Below are 24,553 nucleotides of genomic sequence, written 5' to 3'. Positions count from 1 at the left end.
CCATATTGAGTGTTCAAAGAAATATCTGTAATCGCGAATTTAAATCGTATTTATTTGTAGTCATCGAAGTTATTTGTGTGTTGAAGTAGTTTAATATTGACGCAAACGGTACTGGGCATTCTTACAAAGACAATATTTTGCGCATAGACTCACAGACTATTGTAAAATGCCGGAGAACTTGAAAGTCGCAGTGGTATGTTCCAGTAATCAAAACAGAAGTATGGAGGCCCACAGTTTTCTCAGGTAAAAATGATCCCAGGTGAAACAGGCACAAATAAAATAGTGCGTTTTCCTTCAGTTCTCGATATGTGTCTTTGCAAGAATCGTGGAACAATGGAACATACGCGAACCAGGTGTTGGAAGTCTTTCATAAAAAGGACATGGATTTTATCTTGACAGTTATTTGTTTTACACTGCTTCTGTGTATGGGGAAAGGTGACAGTGATTCACTGAAATGAATACGAGTTGAGTCAATATGGAGCTATTTGAATTCTGGACTTATGAGGAATTTGCAACTTGAATTAAGTGGGAATAGTTACTACCACTTTGTTGAACGTTACTCAGTTTGTACCATTTTCATTCACTAGCCAAATGTTTCAAACGAAATCTAAAAGAAATATCAGAAATTTGATATTTTCTGGTTACGACGTTTTTATAACAAGAATGAAACCCCCCTCCCCTTTCGGTGTGATAAATTCAATTGCGACAGTTGAGCAATGAGAATCGCAACTGAAACAATGAATAAACAAAGATCGTGCCCAGTCGTTGTAAAAAATTGTGAAGAACTTTTTATTTAGCAGGGGCAATTTACTGAGTGACAATAGTTTTCTCCTTTTTTTATTTAAATGTCAACATTTTTGCCCTCATTTGATCATTTACAGAAACAGATTGTCTTTACTTTATCTTGGCATCACAAATGTTAGTTTGTGTTAAAAAAAGTCATTGGCTTACTAGTACTTGAAAAATATATCATGCTTGTCAGTTGTAAACTATTTGTTAAAATATTATTATTAGTCTGATTTATTCTTTTTATGAATTTATATATTTTTATTTAATTTTTATTTATTTATTTTTTAGCTGGTTATATTTGTTAACTTTTAAAAATCCTTTTTCTTTTCAGTAAGAGGAATTTCAACGTGCGGTCATTCGGAACAGGGGCCCAGGTCAAGCTGCCTGGCCCTTCTCCTAACCAGCCCAACGTGTACGATTTCGGCACTACCTATGAATACATGTACAGGGATCTGCTGATGAAGGACAGAAATTTGTATCCCCTTTTAACTTAAAGGCCAAGGCAATCTGATATTTCTTAATTATCCGAATGCTGAGGTGGTGTTGGTTTGGTCGTACACTTTTGCTATCAGTCATATTCTACGTATTAGTTCTAGTTTTGTTCTGTTATATGATTCATTTTAAGTTATTTTGTTTTTCTACATTTTGATCAATTGGTACACTTTTTTTTTTTTTTTTTTTTTTTTTTTTTTTTTTTTGTAAGTTGAATCCTCAGGCTTTAAATATATTCATTTGTCAATTTTGTTTATTTATTTATTTTTTTCATGTTTTTTTTTTTTTTTTTTTTTTTTTTTTTTTTTTTTTTTTTTTTGCTTGGTAATTATGTATATATATATGTAAACTGTTGTGGTGCTAGAGACAGATTTCATCTAATATGAGAGGTAGTCTTTCAAAAAACCTAAGATCGGACAGTGCTTCAAAACTGTGTGCGTGTGTGTGTGTTTTGAATTCAAGGCCTGTTCTTTGTCTATATAACCTACACACGGGCGCTGAATTTAGTTGATGAAAGGTAAGTTCTCGATTTTATTAAATTAATTTCAAATCTGTAATCATAATGTTTTTGTCAATAATAGATATTCTTAATTTTACTAACTAAAAACTTGAGTTACATTCCTTGATCCTTGAATGAGTAGATTTTGAATTATTTTACATGCAGATTGAAAAAAAAAAAGCAATAAAGACATCTAAATATGTATTGTTAAGATTAAACCATTTATACTTTCCTTGTTTTTACTTTCAGTTTGCTGATACTGGAAATGGTTTGTAAAATTCTCATTATAAAGAGTAAAAGTATAACTCAATAAGAATATTTTTATAATAAAGGTTTTAAAATTCACCAGAATGGTGTTTGTCCTGCTTGAATCTTTTTATCCCAAAGAGAACTGAAAATGGAGAAAATGGGGTGATTTGGAGATAGTTGTAGTCCCTTCATATTTCTCTAACCTCTCAAGCGATGTGAATTTTAAATTTAGATGATATAGTCATATAGCTAATGAGTGCATTAATCAAATTAGTCATGGAGGGATGTAAACTTTGTTCCTGGAGGATAATATTTTCCTTTTTCTCCTTTTTAATTTTTTCATTGTTTTTTTTTTATTATAATTTTTTTTTTTTTTTTTTTTTGGGGGGGGGAAGAAAGTTATTTAGATAGTATATAAATTTAAAAAAAGAAAAGAAAAAATTCACTGGCGTTCATGACATTTACAAACTCCAAGTTACTATTTCTCATTTAAAAAAAAAATGCTACTTTACTGGTATTTTCCAACACCTGCCGGTCGCGAATCCACCTCTAGACCATGTTAAATTTCGAGGAAGAACAAGAAAATAATGGCAGAGATTCGCACTAAAACGGAAAGTGTTTTGGTTATTTTGCATTTTGACACCTATGAATTTTAGTCAAATCTGTTATAGGGAAACAAGTATACGACGTAAGAGAACGGTTAAATAACCAGATTAAAGTTGAGAAAATTATAAAATGTGGTGTTTTGATCACCTCTGGTTGTAATTTCTGTCTACAGTTTACTCTCTTGAGCTTATGCTTTCTTTGGATTTATGGCTGTGTTCCAGATGACCACAAGTAAGCCAACAAAACAATTTAACTTTTAAGAATAAGATTATGAGCCTTATTTTAAAAAAATAGAGAAAAAAACGGATATTGATGTGGTAACCCTTTTACTTTTACTCATCGACTTGATGTTGCATTTTTAACTGACTGTCCATTCAAGTTGTATCGTCTAAATCGCACGTAGGAAGTAAATTGTAACTTTTTTGGAGGAGGTGCATATGCAAATGAAGCGCATTTAGAAATCAAATTTGTATTCCGTATAGAAAAATGATATTTTTTAGTTGGGTGGAAATTTCGGAAAGGTGTCTAATACTGTTTTGCTGCATGGCTTATAAATTCTGTTACGGACAGACAGCACATTATTTCTGGGGCTTAAAACCTGATGTGTTGTGTCAACCACGTTCGTTTTCAGCCAGTTTCTAATGTTTAAAGTACGTAGTCTCAACATCATAGAGGTGACAGTTTTGTTCTCTTCTCAGTGGCCATACGATTACAATAACCCACTTACTAGAGACATACAAATGACCTCTTGGTGACCTTCATTTGACCCCTTCGTGACCTTCGTTTGACCGGTGGTTGAAAACTGCACGGAACCACGCCTCAATGCGCATGAGCAAGCTATTTGTAATTTGGCAAAACGTGTGTAACAAAACGCACATATACAACCTAAAGAATACATTGACGCCGCATTCACGAATTACTGATTTGTCGATGTAGTGAAAACGAGTTGAATGTTTTGATTTTTCATTCTGAAATTTCGACAATCGCTGCAGTCTGACATTTTTGTCCCAAAGAGATCAAGGAGTATTGTTCACATCGTGCGGTATTCTCATCTGATACAGCCTGTACCGGTGCACTTTGAGAAAACGACAGCTTAATGGCCAAGATTTTCCGTAAGAGAACCTAAACAGTCCTCTGCGGTTGTCATGGGTATTCAACTTGAACAACAACAAAAAAAAAAAAAAAATCGAATTTGTGAAGAACTCGTGAAAGGATGTAAGCCCCCTATAGTGCGGGTACATGTTACTGTCTGACAGGCTGGACCGGTATCTACTGTATCTAATAATACGTCAAGAGTAAAGGGCATAACAATAAGGGACTGTTTAGAATAAGTTGGATCGCACTAGCTAGTGTGCACTAACTCTATGGTGACTTTTGCTGAATGCAATCAGATTGAGAGCCTTACACGCCTCCTGACCTTGAGTAGATTGCATAGAAGCTGGTAGTTCTACTAGTGCGTTGGAAACAAAAAGAGGCGAGTTAATCTGATTGCATTCTGTGAGATTCCCCATGGATAAAGTCTCCACTTGTTAGCGCGACATAAGTCATTTTGAACGGTCCAAAAGCATACCGATGGCTATTCATACATTGCACTTTGCCGTAGATGTTGTTATACTTCATTATGATCATTACTGGTACACTAACCCTCAACTTTTGATTACCACATGGGTGCCTTATAGGGCCTATTCCGTTTGAAATGAGGAGGCTGCGTCTCTCAAAAAAATCTCAGGGGGTCGCTATTAATCGAGTACCTAGATAACAAGCATGTAAATACTTCCACTCTTTATCAGTGGTTAACATGAAGTTAGTCTTCTTGAATACCGAAGATATGGTGAAGAAGCGAGTGTGCGACTGCAGGAAGTTCCGTCTGCCAGTGGTTGAAGTTTCACTTGGTTCAATGCATGCACCGTCAGCGATCACAGTAAGTAGTACGTTTTTCACAAGAACATCAATATTGGCTTGAAATGCATCTGCATTCCAGGATGGATCTTTTCGTTTGCTTGTAAATGGAGCTCACATCTATGCCCCCCCCCCAAAAAAAAATAAATAAATAAATAAATAAATAAATAAAAAATCCCCGTAATTTGTGTTTCGGTGGTTTATCTCTTGATACTGTCTGATATCTTTCAGCTTTATCCTGCTCATAGTGCAGTTCCTGGTGATAAAAGACTAGTACTGAATTTTTTGCCAATTGTTTTTCTCTTCTTAACGTCTTTTCTCCTCCACCGGCAAAGGGTTAAACTTTGCAAGAATGTGGCTTTCGTGGCTGCTTAATGTAAAATGCAGGATGGGGTGGACAGAAATGCATGTGTCAAATGTTAAATTGACCATTTTTCTTAAAAAAGGGAGGAGAACCAGTTTTTAAACAAAAATATATATTTACAATTTTGGTTTCCTAGAAAGAAAACGGGAACGCCTTCGACTGGTCAGTCTTGAGCCCTCGCCCCCCTTCCTTTCTTCCTCCCTGATAAAAGTGTTGGGATTGTTTCTTTTCCCGCTCTCCTGGGTGTTGTCTTTTCATCCGCTGTCTTCTTTAAGATATTGTATCTAATTATCCTTATCCGGATCTGAAAGTTCAAGAAATGTGTGCAACCACGCACTCGGCTCTACCTAGTAAAAATGAAAGCGGTTTTGGGGTTTCATTGATACGTTACTTCTTAGAAGGTGATGGTAAAATTAAGTGCTATTTACAATACCAGTAACAGAAATAGAGACCGGTTTTGATACTAGGCAGAAGCGTGGCATTTTGGTGAGGACTGGTTGGTACTGCCCTTCTTCTCTTTGCCCCCCCCCCTCCCCCCCCCCCACCTCCTTCCATACGTATACGTGCACACACGCACACACCCTCCCCCAGTGCAAGGCGATATTTCCCGACAAGTTGATATGAAAGTGGTTTGTGCCCCCCCCCCCCCCACCCCCCCCCCCCCCCCCCCCAGTAATGTCATTTCTCGATCACTAGACTCTCATCTAATCCACCGCCGTTACACAGATCAGTTATAATGGAAAAGTCAGATTTCATTTTTTTAAGTGCGTACTTTGTTCAAAACCTTTCACCACGCTAAAAATCACACCCATATTTTCAAAGAAGAGCCATTGCATAGCGTTGTAACTGATTCTGTTGAATACATCATATAATGGTAAAGATGGACTCAAGCAATCTAATATCAGCTGGCGTTTATGGTATAGGGCCACGTAAAAATCCTTAACGGTTCTAGAGTTCAAAGCAAGGGGCATTAGCAAAAGTAATTAATGATAATGATATTCTCTTTTCGTCTTGATATCTACTAAATTGTTGTTATTGTGTGTGTGTGTGTGTGTGTGTGTGTGTGTACCAGCGAAAAACAGTAGGCCCCTACTTTCGGGTTTCGTCGATTTTATGAAGTGGGAGTCTAAATGATAACTAGAAAAGCACTCTGAGAGCGCAGACCTCCGCCAAGGCAGCAAAGTCTCCACCCAATGCCGTTTCACCCCTAAATTTTCATTGATTATTGATTGATTATTGATCCGGATCACCACCAGAAACTTATCATCTGTTCCTTGGCCCACTTTTGACAGTTCCTGAAAATTTCATCAAAATCGGTCCATAAATTTTTGAGTTATGTTGATGACAGACAGACAGACAAACAGGGGTAAAAACATAACCTCCTTGGCGGAGGTAATGAAATCTCGATCTTTTTATTACGTTTGCCGTGTGTGGGCCAATGAGTGTGTTGGGCAATATGAGGCAGTAGGTCCATTGCATTTTAATTCTGCGTGTTTGTATGAAATTGTGTTCGTGTTTGATTTAATGCGTTGGTTTACATAGATTGATTTGCCCCCCCCCCCCCCCCACACACACACACACATACCACCACCACATAGGCCTACACATTCACACACACACACCCCTAGTAGTTAGGTTGTCCGTCATTTAAAAGGATAACAACTCTTCGTTTGAGATCCACATTTCACAATGAATACATTGTAAACAACACAAAGAAATATAATAAGTTCTATTTTACCACCAAAATGGCGGCTATTGAAATCATTCTGGTATCTCTTCTTGCCATCAGACCACGTGACCTCCATAGATGGCTACCCTCTTTAATAATATCTTAAGAGATTATTACAAAAACCAAACTTACTAGAAATAAACTAGGAACTAACTGTAAGTTTCGAAACGGGCTATAACCATTGGTAAAGTTTACCCCAGGAAAATCCATTGTATGATTTTTTGGGCCACAATGGACAGTTGTTATCTCTTTAACTTAATCACATCGTTAGTATTGATGTTTGTTCACAATCATCTTATTTTGAATTAAAAAGTAGTATATTGACGTAAGCAGACGAAGTGAATACCCAGCGAGTCCCAGAGCAGCTTAGAATTTTCAGAATTTTGAATCCACTGTCTTAGGTCTGCACTACAGATCCCTCTTTAGCTGACGTCTGTTCATTACATGGTTCGTACACAAAAAAACTCCCATCACAAGTGCACGGAGAGTTAAAGTGAACAGCAATTCACTATTATCAGAGGTTATGTTTAACCAGATCTTGGTTGTCTGCTGACGTCACTCAGTCTGTCACCGGTTCTAATATATACATCGTTATGCTGTCAAGAAAAGTTGAGAGCCACGTTTAACACTGAACAAACAACGAAATAAGTAGAATAGAAAGAAAAGTGTAAGAGAAAACATTTTCTACCGAATCTTCAGACAAGCCGTTATCTTCATGGTATTTTTGCCTAATTTGTCTAAAATTCCTTAACCTCGTACCTCAGATATACACAAAACGGCATCCTACACATGCTGGACAGGAACAAGCGGATCAAGGAGAGGCCGGAGAGGTTCCAGGACTGCGTGGAGAGGTTTGACGTAGTGGTCACGTGTGAGGAAAGAGTCTACGACCAGGTGATAGAGGGTAAGTATGACGTAGTGGTCACATGGGTGAGGTGTGACGCATTTCTCGCGTGAGAAGTGTTGCGTAGCTTTGTGAAAGGTATGACGCTAAGTGATGGGCGTGGCGTACAGTCCATAGGTCACTGTAGTGATTGAACTAGCTTAAGGGGAGAGGGTCGTTTATTGGCCCATGGGCTGTCACTGGTGAATGCGACAAGGGATTTGAGGGTAAATGGAATCCAGCTGCCACTTGCGAGAGGTGTGATGAAATCTACAGTTGTCAGTAGAGAAGGAAGCCGAGGGGACGGGATGTAAGTCGTCCATGCTTCATGCCAAATCTCAATGAAAATCCTGGCAGTGCTTTTCCTTCAACGTGGATGTCCACCAATACACCCAAACAATTCTGCACATGGCCCAGTTGTGCAAGGAAGACGATAGCATCGACAAAATTTAGACCTATCTATTGTGCCATGAATTCTTAGACCTAGTGTTATCTTATTCCAGAGTTAGAAAATAGGGAGAAGGAAGAGTATCAGTCCGTTCATGTGATAAATATTGATATTCAAGACAACCACGAAGAGGCTACACTTGGTGCCTTTATGATCTGTGATTTGTGTGAATTGGTGAGTGCTCTTTATCTCTTTATCTCTTATTTTCTCATTTTTTATCTCTCTCTTCGAACCAACTACTGAAAAATTACAGGATATATCTATTTTTCATACTTGTGCCGGTAAAATAGTTTTATAGATACGCCAGTTACATGTTATAAAAAACTGCCATTGATCTTTTTCAGCTCAAGGAATCCGATGACATGGAAAATGACGTCGACGAAATCTTGCATGACTTTGAGGGCAAGTGCCAAAGACCAATCCTACACACTGTCTGTTTCTACTGATCTGTGACGTCATTTAACAATTTTGTGACGTCAGTTCACTGTGTATACGTCACATTTTCCAGTTATGTGCAAAAGAGTGTCTGTGGGCAGAGGGTTAATGCATGAAACTCCTGTCTAGTGAAGCGCATCCTTACCGATGTTATTATTCAGCCACATTAAACGTACTCAGGGGTACAGACCCTGTTATAGTGGGTAAATTATTTAGAGGTGCAGATACGTCCATGCTCTGCTGCCACATACCATGCGGAAATATATATATATACCCGAAGAATCCTTGTAGAGGGATTTCTAAAAATGCGCACCAAGCATTTGCGTCATCAATCGACTGCTTTATTTGAGGCGTTCGATTTGTTGTGTTAATTGACGTCGCTGAATCTTATAACTTAGTCTGTTGAGAGCCATCTTCCATGGTGCTTGGGAAGGTAAAGAGGATGTTGGACAAAAAAAATATATATATTAATTGCTGGGATTCGGCACCTGGAAGGACATCATATGTGTGACATTTGAAGCCATGTTTTTTTCGTATCAGGGGAACAACCGCTTGTCACCATTAAAATAAACGCCTACAACATAGGCTCGTGGTGTTTTTTCAGAGGTTGAAAAGAATTCAGTCCTTCATTATGATATGCAGGTTTTTGTTAAGCTTTTTTAAAAATTCTTAATGAAAATGAAGTACAATGTTGGTATGTGTCTGATTTTGTACTTTCAAAGACCGGCTTTTAGTCCAGTTGACTTGGTCTATACCATCCCCCCGTTAAAGGCTCCATAATAATTATTTGACTCCTTCGCCTATGCCTTCCAATAGTCCAACCAAATTGATATATACTTATTTGTGTAATAGACCACTGTTTTAGTTTGTTTAACAAACCAGTAACGTGTTCTATCGGTGTGCAAGGCCATATTTAGAAATTGGACGTTTAACAACACAGCAGTTAAAAGCAGATATAAACAAGAACATTCTATCGGAGAGCAAGGCCTTATTTAGAAAACGGGCGTATAATGGAGAATAAATTGAAGATCTAAAAATTACAAAATGCAAGGCTCCAGTGGCGTGATGTGTATCTCTGGTCTTTACTGACCATATTGAATTAGTTAATTTTATTGTTGATTGGTGAATTTATCTTTCAGCCATTAATTCCTTTTTGGGAAGTATATTAAACCTTACGACGTTCACCAGACCGACAAAGAAGTGGAATTAAAAGAAAAATACATAAAAAGAAAATATTTGCATAGAGTTTAATTTTATTTTATACTGCTAGCTGGTTCCCAGGGTAAGTTGCCCCCCCCCCCCCCCCCCCCCCCCCCCCCAATCAAGTCTCTTTAATAGAGTTACTTTAAGATGCTAAATTATTTCATTTGGACTCACTGCCAACGCTTTCTTAGCACTATTGGGTACGGTCACTTTACAAAATGATGTGATCATATTCTTTTACCCCGTAGTTACTTTGTCATAAATTGATGGGGGTCCAACATACCCCGGGGTCCAGCTAGCCCCGGTCTCCCCTACTTTAGATGATCCATCTACTATTAACGTAAGGGTCCTTGGACTAAAAAGCCAAACATATCTGCGCGACATGTAGGCAAGAATAAAAAGACAATTTCAGACCAAAATAATTGGGTACAGGTGAGCATTGTTCAATTTAAGAACAGAAACTGGATTACAGGCATTTGACATATGGGATTTTCGGCTGATTTTCTACGGATGTCCGAATTGCTACTAATGTCTAAAAAAAGTTTATAATAGTACGACGTTCCGGTACCGGGAATCGAACCCGGGCCGCCTGGGTGAAAACCAGGAATCCTAGCCACTAGACCATACCGGACTCCGGCAACACCTACTCATTTCCCCGCTCTTGTGTTATTAATTAAGATCCAGTAGCACTAGCAGGCCCGTAGCCAGTAATTTAAAAAGGGGGGTTCTTTTTCTGAAAAAGTGGACCTTTTCTCATAAAAACTTCATTTACCTAGATCAAATTTAACCCAGAGTGGACCTTTTCCCAGCAAAAGGGGCGGTTCTTTCGAACCCCCCCCCCCCCCCCCCCCCCCCCCGGCTACTGGCCTGAGTAGACTACTATCAGTTCTTTCTTTTCGTGTAATACCTGTATTGATTTATACCTGCAATTATATAACCAGTTTATAGCAATTAATACTGGTTCCAAAGAGATAACTGATAAAAACAGGATGTCAGTTAGGGTATATAATATATAGTAATATAGCCTTTTTACCTTCCCTCTAGCAGGGTCACAGTTTTTTTTTTTTTTTTAAATCATTTTCAGATATATTTCTCTGGCTATTCTGTGTACATATCTTTTTTAAACAAATTACGTCATCACCCAGCTAAAAGAGCGTTAAGATAACCACAAAAATAGAAACCCTTAGCATAGCGCTCAAGTTCTCCGGTATGGTCTAGTGGCTAGGATTCCTGGTTTTCACCCAGGCGGCCCGGGTTCGATTCCCGGTACCGGAATCGTATTTTTCTTATACGAAATTTTGAAGAAAGTTTGACGTTTTACGAATGTAAATGTGTTTTTTCTACTCCAAACTAGTTAATTATTTAACGAAAGTGGAGCATATACAGTGTATCGTGACGAATTAAGTTTGAAACTTTGCTGGACAATAATTCTAGAAAATGAACTTATTTATGCATCTGTTCTGCCAAACAAACAAGAAAACGGCTAGACTCAACTGAAATGAACCAATCAGACTGCAGCGAACAATATGTTTCTCATGTTTTCTCTAAATGTTGTCTTAAAATAGCCCACTTGGTAATTTTCCCCAATATCAATTTTTATGCGTAAATGAATTTCTGTCTAACATTTGTTACTGTTGCACTTTTAATTGTATTACGAAATAATACACGTTACGTCTTTTACCTTGCAGTCAAGTGCCACCATTTTGAATGGTGACTTGTGTTTTTATAAATACCCAAATGGTCCCTGTTTCCTTCAGCTTTGCGCAGTGGCGGTACCATAGCCAATGAGGTTTATCCGAGGCGTGGTTATTGCTAGTTGAAAACTATACCCAATACCCCGTGCTGACGTCGTGAAATACCGACGGTGGCACAATTTTTGCCCGCCTCTACGGGGGCTCATGAATACTCATGTCCTAACCCCCCCCCCCCCTACACACACACACACACAATATTATAAACACATCAGTCATTTATAATGACGAGCAGCTTCTGTTTCACACCAAATGAAGAAGGAGTGTTCAGAATGGCAGTTCTTATCTGTTCGTAGAGACCGGGGTACACACTGGGCTACAATACATTAATAATCCACTAGACGTCAGGTGCTTCTAAAATAGTGAATTTACAAAATTAAAGTTTGCCGTACACTAAATTTGTAACAAACAACTAAGGCACACCGTCATCTGAGATTATTATTAGAGTTTGGCAGTAATTAAAATGAACATAAGTTTTGCTCATGAGCTGACGTCTATGGTGCGCAATACAAAATGTTAAAGCAAAGAGCATTGCAATTAAACCGTAGTAGCGTGTTATTAATGAGATAAACAAGTTCATTATCAAGACAAATGACGCTCTCTACTTTAGGTTGCAGATATGATGATTGTAATTGATTGGTTCTTGTTCAGCTGACGTACCAACCCTCTCATTACTTTATCTACTTTAGCAAGTTGCTTCTTCTATGCAAAAAAGTAACCATTCGAGGTACGCGTGTGACCCACATTTTTTATTTATTTATTTATTTTTTATTTTTTGTAATATTTGCATGATTCTGACTAAGCCCATTTTTTCACTGTTTTGTGCTGTTGACTACCCTCCGATATGGAAGCAAATCAACAGTAATTAAAATGATTTAAAACAGTTATGTAATTTTTACAAAAAAGTGGGCGTAAAAGCCATGACGCAAAAGCTCGCTTTTTTTGGAGTGTTTCTGAATACGTGATTTTACTTTGGTGCATCGATATCATTTCTTTAAGCCGCATCCATCTTTCGTCAAGCGTTAATTGTGTTATTTGCAAAATATCAACGTAAGTCAAACACCGAATCGGTGATGGCAAATGAAGAAGAAGAATTGTGTAACATAGAGAACGTCATGAAAACGTAAGTAGGTGACCACAAGTGCCGTCATCACTAAGAAAGCAACCCTATATATTCAAATCAGAAGGCAGTCTTGGACTCAGAGGCACAAAAACATCATTGAAGAGCAAGTCTTAGATAAAACACTGTTGTGATCGATAAGTCACAACGAAGGTGTAATATTTTTGTTTATTATTAACAAAACGGCGCTTAAAGGCAGAAAGGAGCGACAAATCCATCAGCATTCTGAAAACAAGAAAAACGTCTCACTAAAGCACTGTTCGAAGGGTATGTATTCGTTTTTATCCTTAATTTATCGACTAAAAGGGGAAGTATAATTTCAAAAATATTTGTAAAGAATCCTCTTATACCTACAAAGCAGTAGAGGGAGTGAATTTTAAAATTTACGGCGCGCACGTTTTCTTAAAAACTTGTTCTTTTTTGTCGGTGTATGAAATAGAGTGAATCAAAACAATACTACTGTAGTTTAATAAGTGCAAAGAATTAATAAATAGATAACAAATAAATAGAAAAATAGAATAATCCAGGTATAGGAACAGAAAAAAAAAACAGAAAAAAGGTATAGATAAAACATGTAGAATATGCCAATAGATTAGAGGTAAATGTCTGAACATATTAACAAATCACCAGAGAACGTAAGCGTGGTGAAACTGCGACTTAGCCAATCTAGCTTAGAACATATTCTAATTATATTTTACATATATTTTGTTATTTGTGTGTTCATTTCTATTTCCTTATTCGTTCGTTTATGCAGGTTTTTGGATATTTCTTCGTCTTATAATGTGTTTCTTTGCTTGGGCTTTCTCCATTTACATTTGGTTGTTTTTTATTTCTTCCTTTATTCCTTCTTTCCATATATTCAGTAATCAGATTCGTCATTCAGTATTTTTCAATTATTTAATGTCATTCATGCATTCACTCCTTTATCTATCATTCTATCTCTCTCGTGCACTTTATTTATCCATTGATAAATTAATTTATTCAAGGGGGCAAATGACGAGTAAACCGGATACTAAATAAATTTTTACTGAATTAAGCACAGGCTAGGGTTAAACCTTTATAAGCAATTTTGCTATTTTTTTTTTCAGATAATCCCCCAAAATAGTAAAAGAAAGCTTGTCAGAAGTCTCAGTCCCAACATGAAGCACAGACCCCAGGCGCTGCCCTGTCCTCCCTGGCATTACACCTCGTTTGACGGTCCGGTTGCGGAAACAGAGGCGCAACAGACCGAGCCGACAAAGCAATCTCGTCTTCCTCCCCTCACACTTAATCTATTGCGATATATGAAAGTGAAGAAGGAAGCGCAATCTCAACGGCTCCCCAAGATAATGCCGTCCACATCTGCCAAAACCTCCGATAGACTTGTTTCCCCCGTGTTGGATGTCAGGTCGATGACGCCACCATGCGGCGTATCGCACGAAAATGCCAAGACGGGCCTATCATGGTAAGAGGGGTTTTAATGACAAATTTCTTATTTGCAACAAAGAAACATAAAAGGATCTTCCCTTAACACATAAAATGTTAACATGTTTTGTTTTTGATGAACTTTGACTCCGTGAAAACATTTAACAATTCTTAAACTTGAAAATAGCGGGCCTTTCAAAAGCCGAGGTCGTACATGTATTTGAAATATCTTATGGCAATTAGAAATGGGAAAACTAGCTTACACATCCTTCTCACTCCCAATCACCATTATAATGCATTCTTCATCATTTTTTCCCCCTAGCTGGAAAGCACCGTACCGGCAGCAGCCCAGGGAGCTGTGTTCATCTCCTTTTAGTAAAAAAAAAGGGACTGGGATCGGTGAGGCAGGTACCTATCGCCACCCACGCATCGTGATCAGCCCTAGCGACAAGGAGCGTTTGAGACGAGAAGGCGAAGGGCTGCAGTCGAAATTACAGTTGACTTCTCCAACCCTGGACCACCGTCATCATGGCTGTCAAGCCATTGCAGATATATTTATCGAAGGGTCGCATCCCCGGCTTCCTTCCATCAAGCGATCCTGTGGAGATGGCAAGGATACCAAATAAATGAACTATGATGTATGGCAATTTCAGGTTTCAACGCTGCGGTCACCTGGTGCCTTATTCCTGGACATAGACGGCGGGCCGCGACTGTGTTATTTAACTGTCAGAGTTCGTGATTGTGTTTCGGTTCAGGTGCAGAAGCAGACAACTATAGGCGGAATTTGCGAGATAATATATGGAGGAAATCGTTGGGTTTTAATGAAGCAGGTAAAATGACTGGCACGCAGTCATATTTACATGTATATACATACATGTTTGCATTGTGGTTTGCTCACTGTGTATACAAAACATGTACAGGTATCGGGTGTAATTTACGCCGAGTAGATCGATTATTTTACCATACCAACATTTTCTGCCAGAACAATTACGCACTTGTAAAAAAACTGTTTTTACAAATATCAAACATTATCTCTGTGAAAATTGGAATATGCCGAATATCAGTCAAATATTTTTTCGTATTTGAGATTGACTTATCTCGATTATTGTCATTTTGTGTGTGCATTTTGTAGTGTGACTGGAGTGACTGTGATCAAATGTTGAGAAGTCATTGCAGTATATATATATGTATGAATGTTTATGTAGAATGTTGTTTGTATTGTAACCACTTATGCACATTTTCAGTCCTTTAAGGATACTGTAAGCGTTCGTCAAAAGCTCCTTATTGGCTACTTTAAGGTTTAGCAGGTGGTTTTCCACAGGGTCCGCCAGAAGTCTGTTACGAAATTATTGTATCCATTAAATTTGTTTAGTTGTCTTAAAGCCTCCCTGATATCAGAGGGTACCAGCACCTGAACCCATTTCACCTATCGAGGCACTGAGGCAGTGGTGAGGAAGAGAAGGCTGCGCGCCGCACCCCATCCCAACCTCCGCGTCCACGTTCCCAATCCTCACCCGGTTTTCAGCAAGGCGCGCTGGCAAATCGCGTCCACAGCCCTGTTTTTTTTTTTTTTTTTTTTTTTTTTTTTTTTTTTTTTTGTTTTTTTTTTTGTTTTAATTACAATGATTTTAACCAATGACTAGCCACAAAGCTGTATCTGCGTCATTGCGTAAACACGGCAGCAAACGCCATCATTAGTAGAACCTCATTACTGGCGCTAACTAACAACATTTATTACGAAGGTCGGTTGGATGGAGATCATGAAGTTAATTTAACAAGGGCAAGATGACCCCGCCCTCATTTATTTCTAAATTTTAGAAAAAACAATCGTCCAAAATTGGCCGTGGAATGTGTTCGACCAAGCTTATAACTGACAGGAGTGGGATATGCATCCGGTTGATAATACTAATGATACTAATAATACTAATGATAAAATATAATTACCCCATTATTTTTCATGCCCTACGGTCATCGTGACCGTTCGATAGCAGTTATAACTGATTTATACAATTAATGGATATTTGGATTTTGAAAAATAATAGGAAAAAAACTGACAAAGAAACCAAGGGATTCGTTTTGGAGAAAATGGAAAAGGAATACCATGTAGCAGTTATTCCTAAACTAATGCAATCTTGATAGTGATATGACTGGTATACAAACTTACCTCTTACCTCCTTAGCTCGTGTAGTCCGGTATGGTCTAGTGGCTAGGATTCCTGGTTTTCACCCAGGCGGCCCGGGTTCGATTCCCGGTACCGGAAGATATTGTTTTGGCATTACATTTCATTTTTTTTGTTTGTTTCTTTTTAAATAAATAAAATAATAAAGAAAGAAAGAAACAGAAAGGCTCGGCATAAGATTATGTGTCGTCGTTTAAAGACGTAATATAGACATGTACGTAACTCCGGATGGTATTAACGTAGTTAAGGCGTTTTTAAGTGACTTAACTTACACCTGACCAATCCCAACCCACTCCCTAATCTGTTCACTATGTCTCGTGTTAATAACCGAAACGTGGTACTTTTTGTGATAATTTGTTTTCTTTTATCTCTTATGAAAGAACGAAAGGCACAGTGGTATGTCCTTAGGCACGGTTGTTACGCACGACCTACTTCATACTCCTTTAAGGGATGACAACTCTTTGTATGAGATCCATTCTTTTCAATAAATACTAGTACATATATATCGTAGGCCTACATTGTAAATTCTATTTTATCACCAAATTGGCGGTTATCGCAATTGTTCTGGAATCTGTTCTTGCCATCGGACCAGATGATCTTCATAGATGCATGGCTATACTCTGTCATAATCTCTTTAAAAGAGATAATTTCAAAAACCCAAACTAAAAAAAAAAAATTAACATAGACTAACTTTGAATGTCGGAAAGGATTCGTTAACCACTGGTTAGTATGGGAAAACTGTGGCCTACCCCAGAGGAATCCATTTTTTAGCCAAAATGAACAATGATTATCCTTTTAATTATCTTTTATTAATTATTAGGTGGGTGGATCTTTGCACTGGTGTTCTTATATTCATGAATTACTCCATCAAATCTTATCATTTCAATTACATGTATCACGGCGATCTCATTCCATTTCTATTCTTCTATTAGTTTTTCTCAAACTTTGCTTTTTTTCTCTTGATGAAATTTCAAACAATACCTTTAAGCGACACGGAAATTAGTCCCCCACCTACTTGTGCTCTCAGACGGTAACTAATAAGTTGTTACGCGTTGTTGTTAATTTCAAAAAAGAGAGGCCAGTGACTCACCCTGCTATGCCGTACCTTTCAGGGTCGCGCAGGCGCAGTAGCGCACTTAATGTTGTTTTAACCGTCATAATCAAGACACGACGTTACACAGTGCATAACGATTCTCCAGCAGTCGGTCGACGTACGAGGTTAACAGCTGATACGAACAGGGCTCAAGGTAGGTGTTGTTAATCATGAGTGGAACTACCTGTGTTTCCATACCCTCTTTAATATTTGATCTTTTTTATCAGTATTGATCTGAATGAACAGGGAACATTCATTGGGCATTTCAAGTCTAAACATACCAGTAAGAGATATGCTCCCCCCTCCCCCCCCCCCCCCCCCCCCCCCCCCCCCTCATCGCCACTACCACTGGAAAGTATATATTCCAGAAGCTCGTTTCAGTACACATTCATGGAGTCCAAGGACGTTTTAATACGCGTATTAAACAGGGATTTTATAAGTATAATGAAAGGGTATACTGTACTATGCACAATATATGTGTGTTTCACTTACACATGTTCAGTATGGAATAACCAGAATACCACAGGCTGGTTACATATCTTGACAACATGAACCCGGCTATAGAGGTCACAGTCTGTGTGTGAAGAGACTACCAGTGAGTATTAAATCAGTGTAACTGTGTATAAGCCAAGCACGCTCCACGCTCCTATAATATAAGGGATCGCCACTCGAATTCAACGCGAAGCCAGGTGATTCAGGATATGTACGTTCTATATATATAACCAACCACCTCCGTGTACTGAATGCCGGCAATATAACTAAACGGCGCTGCCTACAGACTGGCTGCATATAACAAGAATTACAGGCTAGTTAAGGATAGGGAGGGTAAGTCTGGGCACACTGTGGCGTTCGCAATCAGCGTACCTGGGGCGGACAATGAGTGGACCGAGTCCGTCCATTAAGAGGTATTCATAGGTAGGGTAACACTACAAATAACGGGTTGACATATTATTGAAATAGCAACCCAGGTGAAAAAAATAGAGGCTAGCGCTGAGAGGACTGTCAGTTGACCATTCAGTAACCGGTGTCCGGCATTGGGCAGTGACACAGACAGGTAGCGTCAGTCCCCCAAGGTTGACAGTTAATGGGAGGGGGGATTCAGTTTCTTCATGTAGCATTTCGGATCGAGTCTCCCACGTTAACTTCATGATTCTGACGGTGTTGCAGAGTAGTGTGGTGAGTGTGCAGGCATTCAAACGTTTAAAGTCGTGTGTTTTTTACGGTGGTAGGTTGTTGTTATAAGGTAGGGCCAATATTCATGGATTTTAACACACACACACACACATTAGCTCGCGCGCATATGCGTAAGCTCAGAGATCGCTCCTCTCTCTCTCTCTCTCTCTCTCTCTCTCTCTCTCTCTCCCCCCCCCCCCCACACACACACACACACACACACACTCACCCGCGCGCGCACTCGAGGAATCTCTCGATTCGAAATGATACTTGGTGGTTGATATGACACTCAGATATCAGAAAAGAAGCTGGTAGGGTGATACTTGTTTGTTTAAGTCTCGTGATTATGATAAACGTGACATACATTACTATATATGCTGGCATTGTTGTGAATAATACAAATATTACTATGTACACTGTAGTGTTTCGAATCACAAGATATGACAAAGTGAGCTATACTTTCTACTAAATAAAATGTTTACTCCTCGTTTTAGTGACCTGGAAATTTGTATGTAGATAAGTGTGATACTGCATGGCATGGGATATTTTCAAAAATTCATGCAACTCTCTCTCTCTCTCTCTCTCTCTCTCTCTCTCTCTCTCTCTCTCTCTCTCTCTCTCTCACACACACACACACACACACACACATACACACACACACACACACACACACACTCCTCTCTCGTATGCTGACCATTTTGTTGGGTCTAGATGATATCATTACCACATAATGGCGATATACATCTCAACGGTTTCCTTCTAGCGATAAAGCAGACGATAAAGGTCAAACCGTCCATTTAGACCATCAGATAAGCGGTGATGTGGCCAGTTGAGGTCGCACAAGTCGCGTGCCAGGTTTGTGACACTTTTTTGACCATCTTGATGACAGACGCTGCAACACTACAGTTCTTGAAAAATTGTATCAATGTGCGTACAATTGTATATGCCACTACGTACATATTCATTGTGCATAAAATGAGAGAAATATGGGTTTTCCTCTTGCAGCCATTCACTGTATTTGTATCCGATAAAGTATGTATACCTGTTGATAGCCATCACTCAGACCTTTGGTATTTACCGCTATACGTGAGCAGTGCATCACAGTTAACTGCCTTTCGGTTTAATCATTTATCTGGCTATTTCTATGTCCGTCTATTAAGCTGATAATCTTGTCATGTTCTTGTATATGCGAATTTATTGGCGAAACGATTTTTTTTTTGCTTGATTCGTTTTTATGCCATGAAAAGTTGCATCAGGAGATCGCCATGTATCTAAATCGGTGTAGGTCTAGATGACACAGCTGGTCGACAGTATTACATGATAAGTAAGTCATCTGTAAAGAACAAGGTAGTATTTTCAATTATCTAACAACTTATGAAAATAACCCAACGGGTTTATCACCCATCCCATTTGTCAACCATGCCATTTCAAAACGGTAGAAAGAACTGTTTTCATTTATTTGTCATTCAGCCAAATTGTTTAACGGAACTGAGTTTGTATCCCCTCTTTAACTTTTGTATCTTTTCTATAGAAACAATGAGGAAATAAGTCTTGGAGTTTTTTATTTAGTTCATGAAAAAAAATGAAAATGTTTTCTTGAAAGAATCATTAAGTCACGAGTTAACATATCATCCACGATGCCATTTATTTAAAAGATGTTGAATCTTATCCAACACCGACAAATGCTCGGTAACACCTTTTTGTCAGAGCGCCAGGTAGTGTCGGGGGTTTCCCTGCCATTTAAGGAAGTCTCGTGACGTGGCAAAATGAGTCAGGAAAGCCCTTTCTCTGACGCGGAGGAGCTGAAATACGGGTTGTAATGTAAGACTGAAGACGTGTGGATGAAGACCTCAGGGAATTTTTGACCCATGAAGACTCTCAGCCCCACTTGGCTCAAAGAAAGGGTGCCTCCAAAGCGATATCCCAATGTCACTGAGATATTGGGTTTAAATAACAGATTTCTAGAAATGTTTCCTCAAAATTCTGTGCTTTGCCGTTAAAAAGAACTATTATGTATAAAAATGATGTATAAAATGTATAAAAATCTTATAAAAAAGCCCGTATATTTTTGTGTAATACTTTAAACTTAAGAGCGCGTCCATGAGAAAGCCAGACAGATCAGTCAGAAGGTGGCAAGGTGGGGGTCAGCAGATTTTAATAATTTTTGGTGTGGTAAACCATCAACATAAAAGATATTGTGAGCCACTGGCTTTCTTATTTTGGATCATTAGTTTTAGAGATATGGGGGCAGATCTTTTATTGGCAATTTTGCCAAAATATAGCACTTTTTAGCTCTTGAAAAGTTATAATTTTAAATATTCTTTTAAAAAATCATGTACAGCATAAGGAATTATTAAGGTAAGCCACATGATAGGTTAAGGAAAGACCTTTAATACCCAGTACAGATTTTTTGAAAAGGCACTGTCATGACCACACAAGGTTGATTCTAATAAGGCATGTTTTCCGTATGCTTGACCCCCTCCCCTTCTTTAAATGCACACAACTTCTTTTTTGCAGGTTTTATCCATATAATTTTGGTATGTGCTGATAGAAAAGGGTTAAAAAATAAATTTTGTAAAATAAAATCTGTGTTAAACCTTGTAAAATAAGAACTACAACAATTTTAAAAAGGGCCTAAAAACGAATATTTTTATACTACTTAAATGCTAAACTGTTTCTTCAACTAAATAAATAAGTCAAAACCATGTATAGGTTTGTGAAAAGCCCTTAAAATAATTATGTTTGCCCTGAAGACGAACTTATGAAGCGAAAATGCATTTTTTAAATTTGTTTATGTTGTAGAAACTAAATGTAAAATAACGATGCTAACTCAGTGACCTATTTTCAACATGGCGGGTACTAGGATTATCACCGGAGCAGCTGTGGAGCAAAGCACATCGTCTTCACAGTGTTAAAACATAATACTTTCTTAAATTTATGAAGAACACGCACTAGAGATGCTTAAGTACATCTCAGAATGATTGGTGTGCACCAGAATATAACAAGAAATGACCATAGCAGCTGGTCGTCCTTAGAATGTGCATTTTTTGGTTGAACCACTTCAGACTGTTGTCAGGCTTGGGTTCCTCAATATATCCATCTCATCGATTTAGCTCTGGATGTTTGTTGTAAGGTAAGTGATCAGTGGTGGCATACATATACTAGAATCAGATACACTAAAAACTCAAACCAGTTTAAATAATACGTTTGAATATTATTCAGTAATATAAAGAATACATGTATAAGCAAATTTTAAAGACATACTGGTATATTTCAATTCACAGAGTTTTACTTGATTTCTGTTTCATGGTAAACATGTATGCTGAAAAGAATTAACTGTGTATCCAACTTATGAAGTATATTTTTGCATTAAATTCTAGGGCTTTGTTACATGTGTTATCATAACACAAACAGTTAAGGACTATGCTGAGCTTGAAGACAGATTCATAAGAAATTTCTTACCCAGAGTCAAAGGTATGTAACACACATTCAGTTTCAAGTTTTGGCATTTTAGGGGATGTTACTTGTGCCAGTTTTTTACATTTTAGTTTTATATTCACTTTGCAGATTTGTGTGTTTACAATGAAGTTGAAGTTAACCGCCTGTGCTTCAATTTTCAAGACTTACATATATTACACAGGACACTTGTAACTAAAGGTACTTATGTAAAATCAGGAAAACTTTGCGGTCCATTATGTTGTTCATGTTGCTTTGCAAGGGGGCGTGCCAGACAATTAAGCTGATTACAACGACTGAGCCCGAGTGTGATACTCCGCTGAAATAGATTGATCCTGCTACGATAGTTTCTATTCTGAACACAGTAAGCCTCTGTTGTTGTAAAGCATTTATTGATGTTATGTTTATTTTTCAGAATTTACATCCTAGGCCTGTATGTGAACCTTGACCTGGACAATCTTACAGACAATAATAGAAAAGTCACCTGAAATTGCACAGGTAAATTCATCAGATTCAGATGTGAGTACCAACTTTGTAATGCCTGGAACACTTCCATGGAGAAGAAAAAAGGTTTACCTTTTTTTCATTTGTTTCTTTTCATATCATGAAATTCTGGTAGCTACAGTCATGCATATTTGATTTCTTTTTTTACATTTATGCAATATGTTTGATCAGAATATTATTTAGTAATTGTTCTTATACAGCAATTAACATGAGTTTAAAATATGTTTAATACATTTTCTTTTGACAGCCTGTCCTGCCATCTTCAGGTAGGCGCAGTAGTGGATATCCTGGCAAACCTCTATTGGACTTGGAGGAGCCACCTTGGGACAATCCCCCATGACAAATGTGCATCTTTGTCTTGGCAATCTCATTCAGTTTTGTAGGAAAGGAGGATTGGCGCCATTGAATTTACAAATATTGACAATTGACAGTTCAGTCACACTAAACTATAGTGGCATGTTGCTTCAAGTTACCACACTTATTCTAAGATTGCTGAATTATCATTACTGTAGGAGACCCTGGATCTCTCAACCAGAAGAAGAAACTTAGGGATCAATCAGTTATAAGATTAAAATCTGTGGAACACTACCCATCACTGTTGTGTTCAGTATATGGAAAAGATGGCCGTGATATAGGAACCTTGGAGATTCATAACTTGATTTCACTCCTGTAAAAAGTAACTGCTTTGTTCTTTTACTGTCCAATTGATAATATGAAAATAAAGTACTCCTCCTGTTATTGTATGTTGCTGACTCTGTTTTAATTTTCTTTATAGATAAAGAATATAGATATCAAGATATCACATGTATTTACAAAGCCTATGAATCATTAGAAAGGAAAAAGAATGGTTGAAAAAATGCAATATAAATCATTTCAAGTGGATTAATTAGTGTTGCACTTGAGAAAACTGATAAAATGAGACAGTCATTCCCTTTTACCTTTAGAAAAATCATTTGTAATTTTTTTTCTCTATTGCTCCCTGAAAATAAGGTATATACACAATGCTGATGACACTGGATATGCACAGTAATAACTTATTAAATGGAGGGGGGGGGGGGGATAACTTGTAATTTAAATTTATTCAGAAGTTGTATGGCTCTGTTTGAAAAGAATATTATTTGAGCAATCCTGTATTACAGTTCTCAAAATAAAAAACCTGCAAAAATGGGCCTCTTGATTATTTTGAGGAATTAGGGTAACTGTATTTTTGGGACAGATTTGATGGCAGCCATTTTGTATTTATAAAAATTGGATAGATTTGCCCTTATCAAAGCATAGTTTGAATTCCTGGCTGTGAGTCTTTGATTAAATTTGATTATTGGAAGGAATTTTATCTCAAAATGTACTGATATCTTGATTTCGGCCGTTTGGTTTTTTGCTAAAATTGCTTAGTTTGAGGCACTTTTTCAATATCTTCTGTTGTGTTTAACACACTTTTTTAATTTTGTATGATTAGACCAATATATGCTTAGGATCCCTATAAAATTTTATGGCTGTCAAGCCTGCAAAAAGAGAGATATGAATGCTTGAACATTGCTTGGTAGAAAAGTGAGTTTGGGGGGTGGGGTCATAAAAATGGGCATGGCTCGTTAGTTTGTGGGTTAAACTGAAATTTAGTAGCATATTCTCAATGGCAAATGGCTGGTTTAAATAGGTAAATTTTCAATTAATTTTAAAAAGTCGTCAGTTTTGACATATTTGCTTATGAAGTGGCTTTATTGACCGAAACTGAAAATTAAGCCAAAAATGGCCAAAACATATAATATCATATTATAATTATATCCAATGATTTCTTTTGGGATTGTTGCCTTCAATCTTAATATCTCCTATATATGCAACAATATTATGAATTTGGTTGAAATCTGTTGACCCCCACCTTGCCACCCTCTGACTGGTCTTATCATGGACACACACTTAAAATGTCAAATACAAAAACCATTTTTCACTTGTATAATCCATAAGAAGCTTGAAGTGCAGTTTTGAAACTAAAAGATGTGCTTAATAAGTATAACGGCATAACAATGTCATGTCAATCAGCATGCAGGCGGGGTATGTCAATCAACTTAATCAATATTATTTCCCTAAAACACCCCTCGCCAACCCCAACACGTAAATTGGGCTGTAACATTAACACACACCTTCGCCTCACCTGTCCTTTTGCTTACCTGTTTTGAAACGCATTGGATTTCAATGCTGATCATCGCATTAAAAATGCGGTCAGGAATTTCTTTAACGGCGAAAATATGCTAATAGGAAGCGCGAAGTGTCGGCCCGAGA

At 37.8% G+C, this 24,553-nt stretch overlaps 3 protein-coding genes, 2 long non-coding RNA genes and 4 other non-coding genes across 13 annotated transcripts in view; 8 read left to right on the top strand and 1 right to left on the bottom strand.

Moving 5' to 3' along the window:
• The first annotated feature begins 71 nt into the window (after positions 1 to 71).
• Positions 72 to 9,090, top strand: LOC106177723 (RNA polymerase II subunit A C-terminal domain phosphatase SSU72). Its single transcript, XM_013560585.3, has 5 exons — positions 72 to 243; positions 1,121 to 1,264; positions 7,392 to 7,531; positions 8,014 to 8,132; positions 8,303 to 9,090. The coding sequence occupies exons 1-5, from the start codon at positions 167 to 169 to the stop codon at positions 8,402 to 8,404; spliced, it is 582 nt and encodes a 193-aa protein (XP_013416039.1). The 5' UTR covers positions 72 to 166; the 3' UTR covers positions 8,405 to 9,090.
• On the top strand, positions 1,271 to 2,125 carry LOC147759848 (uncharacterized). Its single transcript, XR_015331039.1, has 2 exons — positions 1,271 to 1,798; positions 2,030 to 2,125. It is a non-coding gene; the product is annotated as an uncharacterized LOC147759848 (long non-coding RNA).
• Positions 9,091 to 10,155: 1,065 nt separating the features above from the next.
• On the bottom strand, positions 10,156 to 10,227 carry Trnae-uuc (transfer RNA glutamic acid (anticodon UUC)). The gene has a single exon. It is a non-coding gene; the product is annotated as a tRNA-Glu (tRNA).
• Positions 10,228 to 10,799: 572 nt separating this feature from the next.
• Positions 10,800 to 10,871, top strand: Trnae-uuc (transfer RNA glutamic acid (anticodon UUC)). The gene has a single exon. It is a non-coding gene; the product is annotated as a tRNA-Glu (tRNA).
• Positions 10,872 to 11,351: 480 nt separating this feature from the next.
• LOC112042452 (U4 spliceosomal RNA) lies at positions 11,352 to 11,491 on the top strand. Its single transcript, XR_002886538.1, has one exon. It is a non-coding gene; the product is annotated as a U4 spliceosomal RNA (small nuclear RNA).
• Positions 11,492 to 12,280: 789 nt separating this feature from the next.
• Positions 12,281 to 15,469, top strand: LOC147759846 (uncharacterized). 2 transcript variants are annotated; one of them, XM_086994844.1, is made up of 3 exons: positions 12,281 to 12,734; positions 13,556 to 13,911; positions 14,194 to 15,469. In XM_086994844.1, exons 2-3 carry the CDS (start codon positions 13,607 to 13,609, stop codon positions 14,495 to 14,497), a joined length of 609 nt encoding a protein of 202 aa, XP_086850970.1. In that variant the 5' UTR covers positions 12,281 to 12,734; positions 13,556 to 13,606; the 3' UTR covers positions 14,498 to 15,469. The 2 variants fall into 2 exon arrangements, with proteins under 2 accessions (XP_086850970.1, XP_086850971.1); XM_086994845.1 differs by lacking the exon at positions 12,281 to 12,734 and having other exon boundaries at positions 12,774 to 13,911.
• A 590-nt stretch (positions 15,470 to 16,059) lies between these two features.
• On the top strand, positions 16,060 to 16,131 carry Trnae-uuc (transfer RNA glutamic acid (anticodon UUC)). Its single transcript has one exon. It is a non-coding gene; the product is annotated as a tRNA-Glu (tRNA).
• Positions 16,132 to 17,151: 1,020 nt separating this feature from the next.
• Positions 17,152 to 24,553, top strand: part of LOC106177732 (sacsin) — a 32,020-nt gene continuing 24,618 nt past the window's right edge. For 2 of the 3 annotated variants that reach the window (XM_013560619.3, XM_013560596.3), the window contains exon 1: positions 17,152 to 17,297. The gene's annotated coding sequence lies outside the window, so the exon portion shown is untranslated. Of the gene's footprint in view, positions 17,298 to 17,901; positions 17,969 to 24,553 lie in introns of those variants that run through there. The other variant, XM_086995311.1, reaches the window with a different exon arrangement.
• Positions 21,133 to 23,038, top strand: LOC106154296 (uncharacterized). 2 transcript variants are annotated; one of them, XR_015331176.1, is made up of 4 exons: positions 21,133 to 21,449; positions 21,697 to 21,790; positions 22,188 to 22,270; positions 22,524 to 23,038. It is a non-coding gene; the product is annotated as an uncharacterized LOC106154296 (long non-coding RNA). The 2 variants fall into 2 exon arrangements; XR_015331175.1 differs by having other exon boundaries at positions 22,188 to 22,342.

The sequence above is a fragment of the Lingula anatina genome, chromosome 9 (genome assembly GCF_051362555.1).
Source record: "Lingula anatina isolate TDL-2025a chromosome 9, LinAna3.0, whole genome shotgun sequence".
NCBI classification, from domain to species: Eukaryota; Metazoa; Brachiopoda; class Lingulata; order Lingulida; family Lingulidae; genus Lingula; species Lingula anatina.
This window is presented reverse-complemented; position numbering and strand designations above follow the sequence as displayed.

What these genes read in the sequence shown, in the direction of transcription:
- LOC106177723 (XM_013560585.3), top strand. Translation starts at nt 167, where the DNA reads ATGCCGGAGAACTTGAAAGTCGCAGTGGTATGTTCCAGTAATCAAAAC. An exon ending in GAGGCCCACAGTTTTCTCAG is followed by an intron (nt 244 to 1,120) that starts GTAAAAATGATC and finishes TTTTCTTTTCAG; the next exon opens with TAAGAGGAATTTCAACGTGC. An exon ending in TCTGTGATTTGTGTGAATTG is followed by an intron (nt 8,133 to 8,302) that starts GTGAGTGCTCTT and finishes GATCTTTTTCAG; the next exon opens with CTCAAGGAATCCGATGACAT.
- LOC147759846 (XM_086994844.1), top strand. Translation starts at nt 13,607, where the DNA reads ATGAAGCACAGACCCCAGGCGCTGCCCTGTCCTCCCTGGCATTACACC. An exon ending in GCCAAGACGGGCCTATCATG is followed by an intron (nt 13,912 to 14,193) that starts GTAAGAGGGGTT and finishes TTTTCCCCCTAG; the next exon opens with CTGGAAAGCACCGTACCGGC.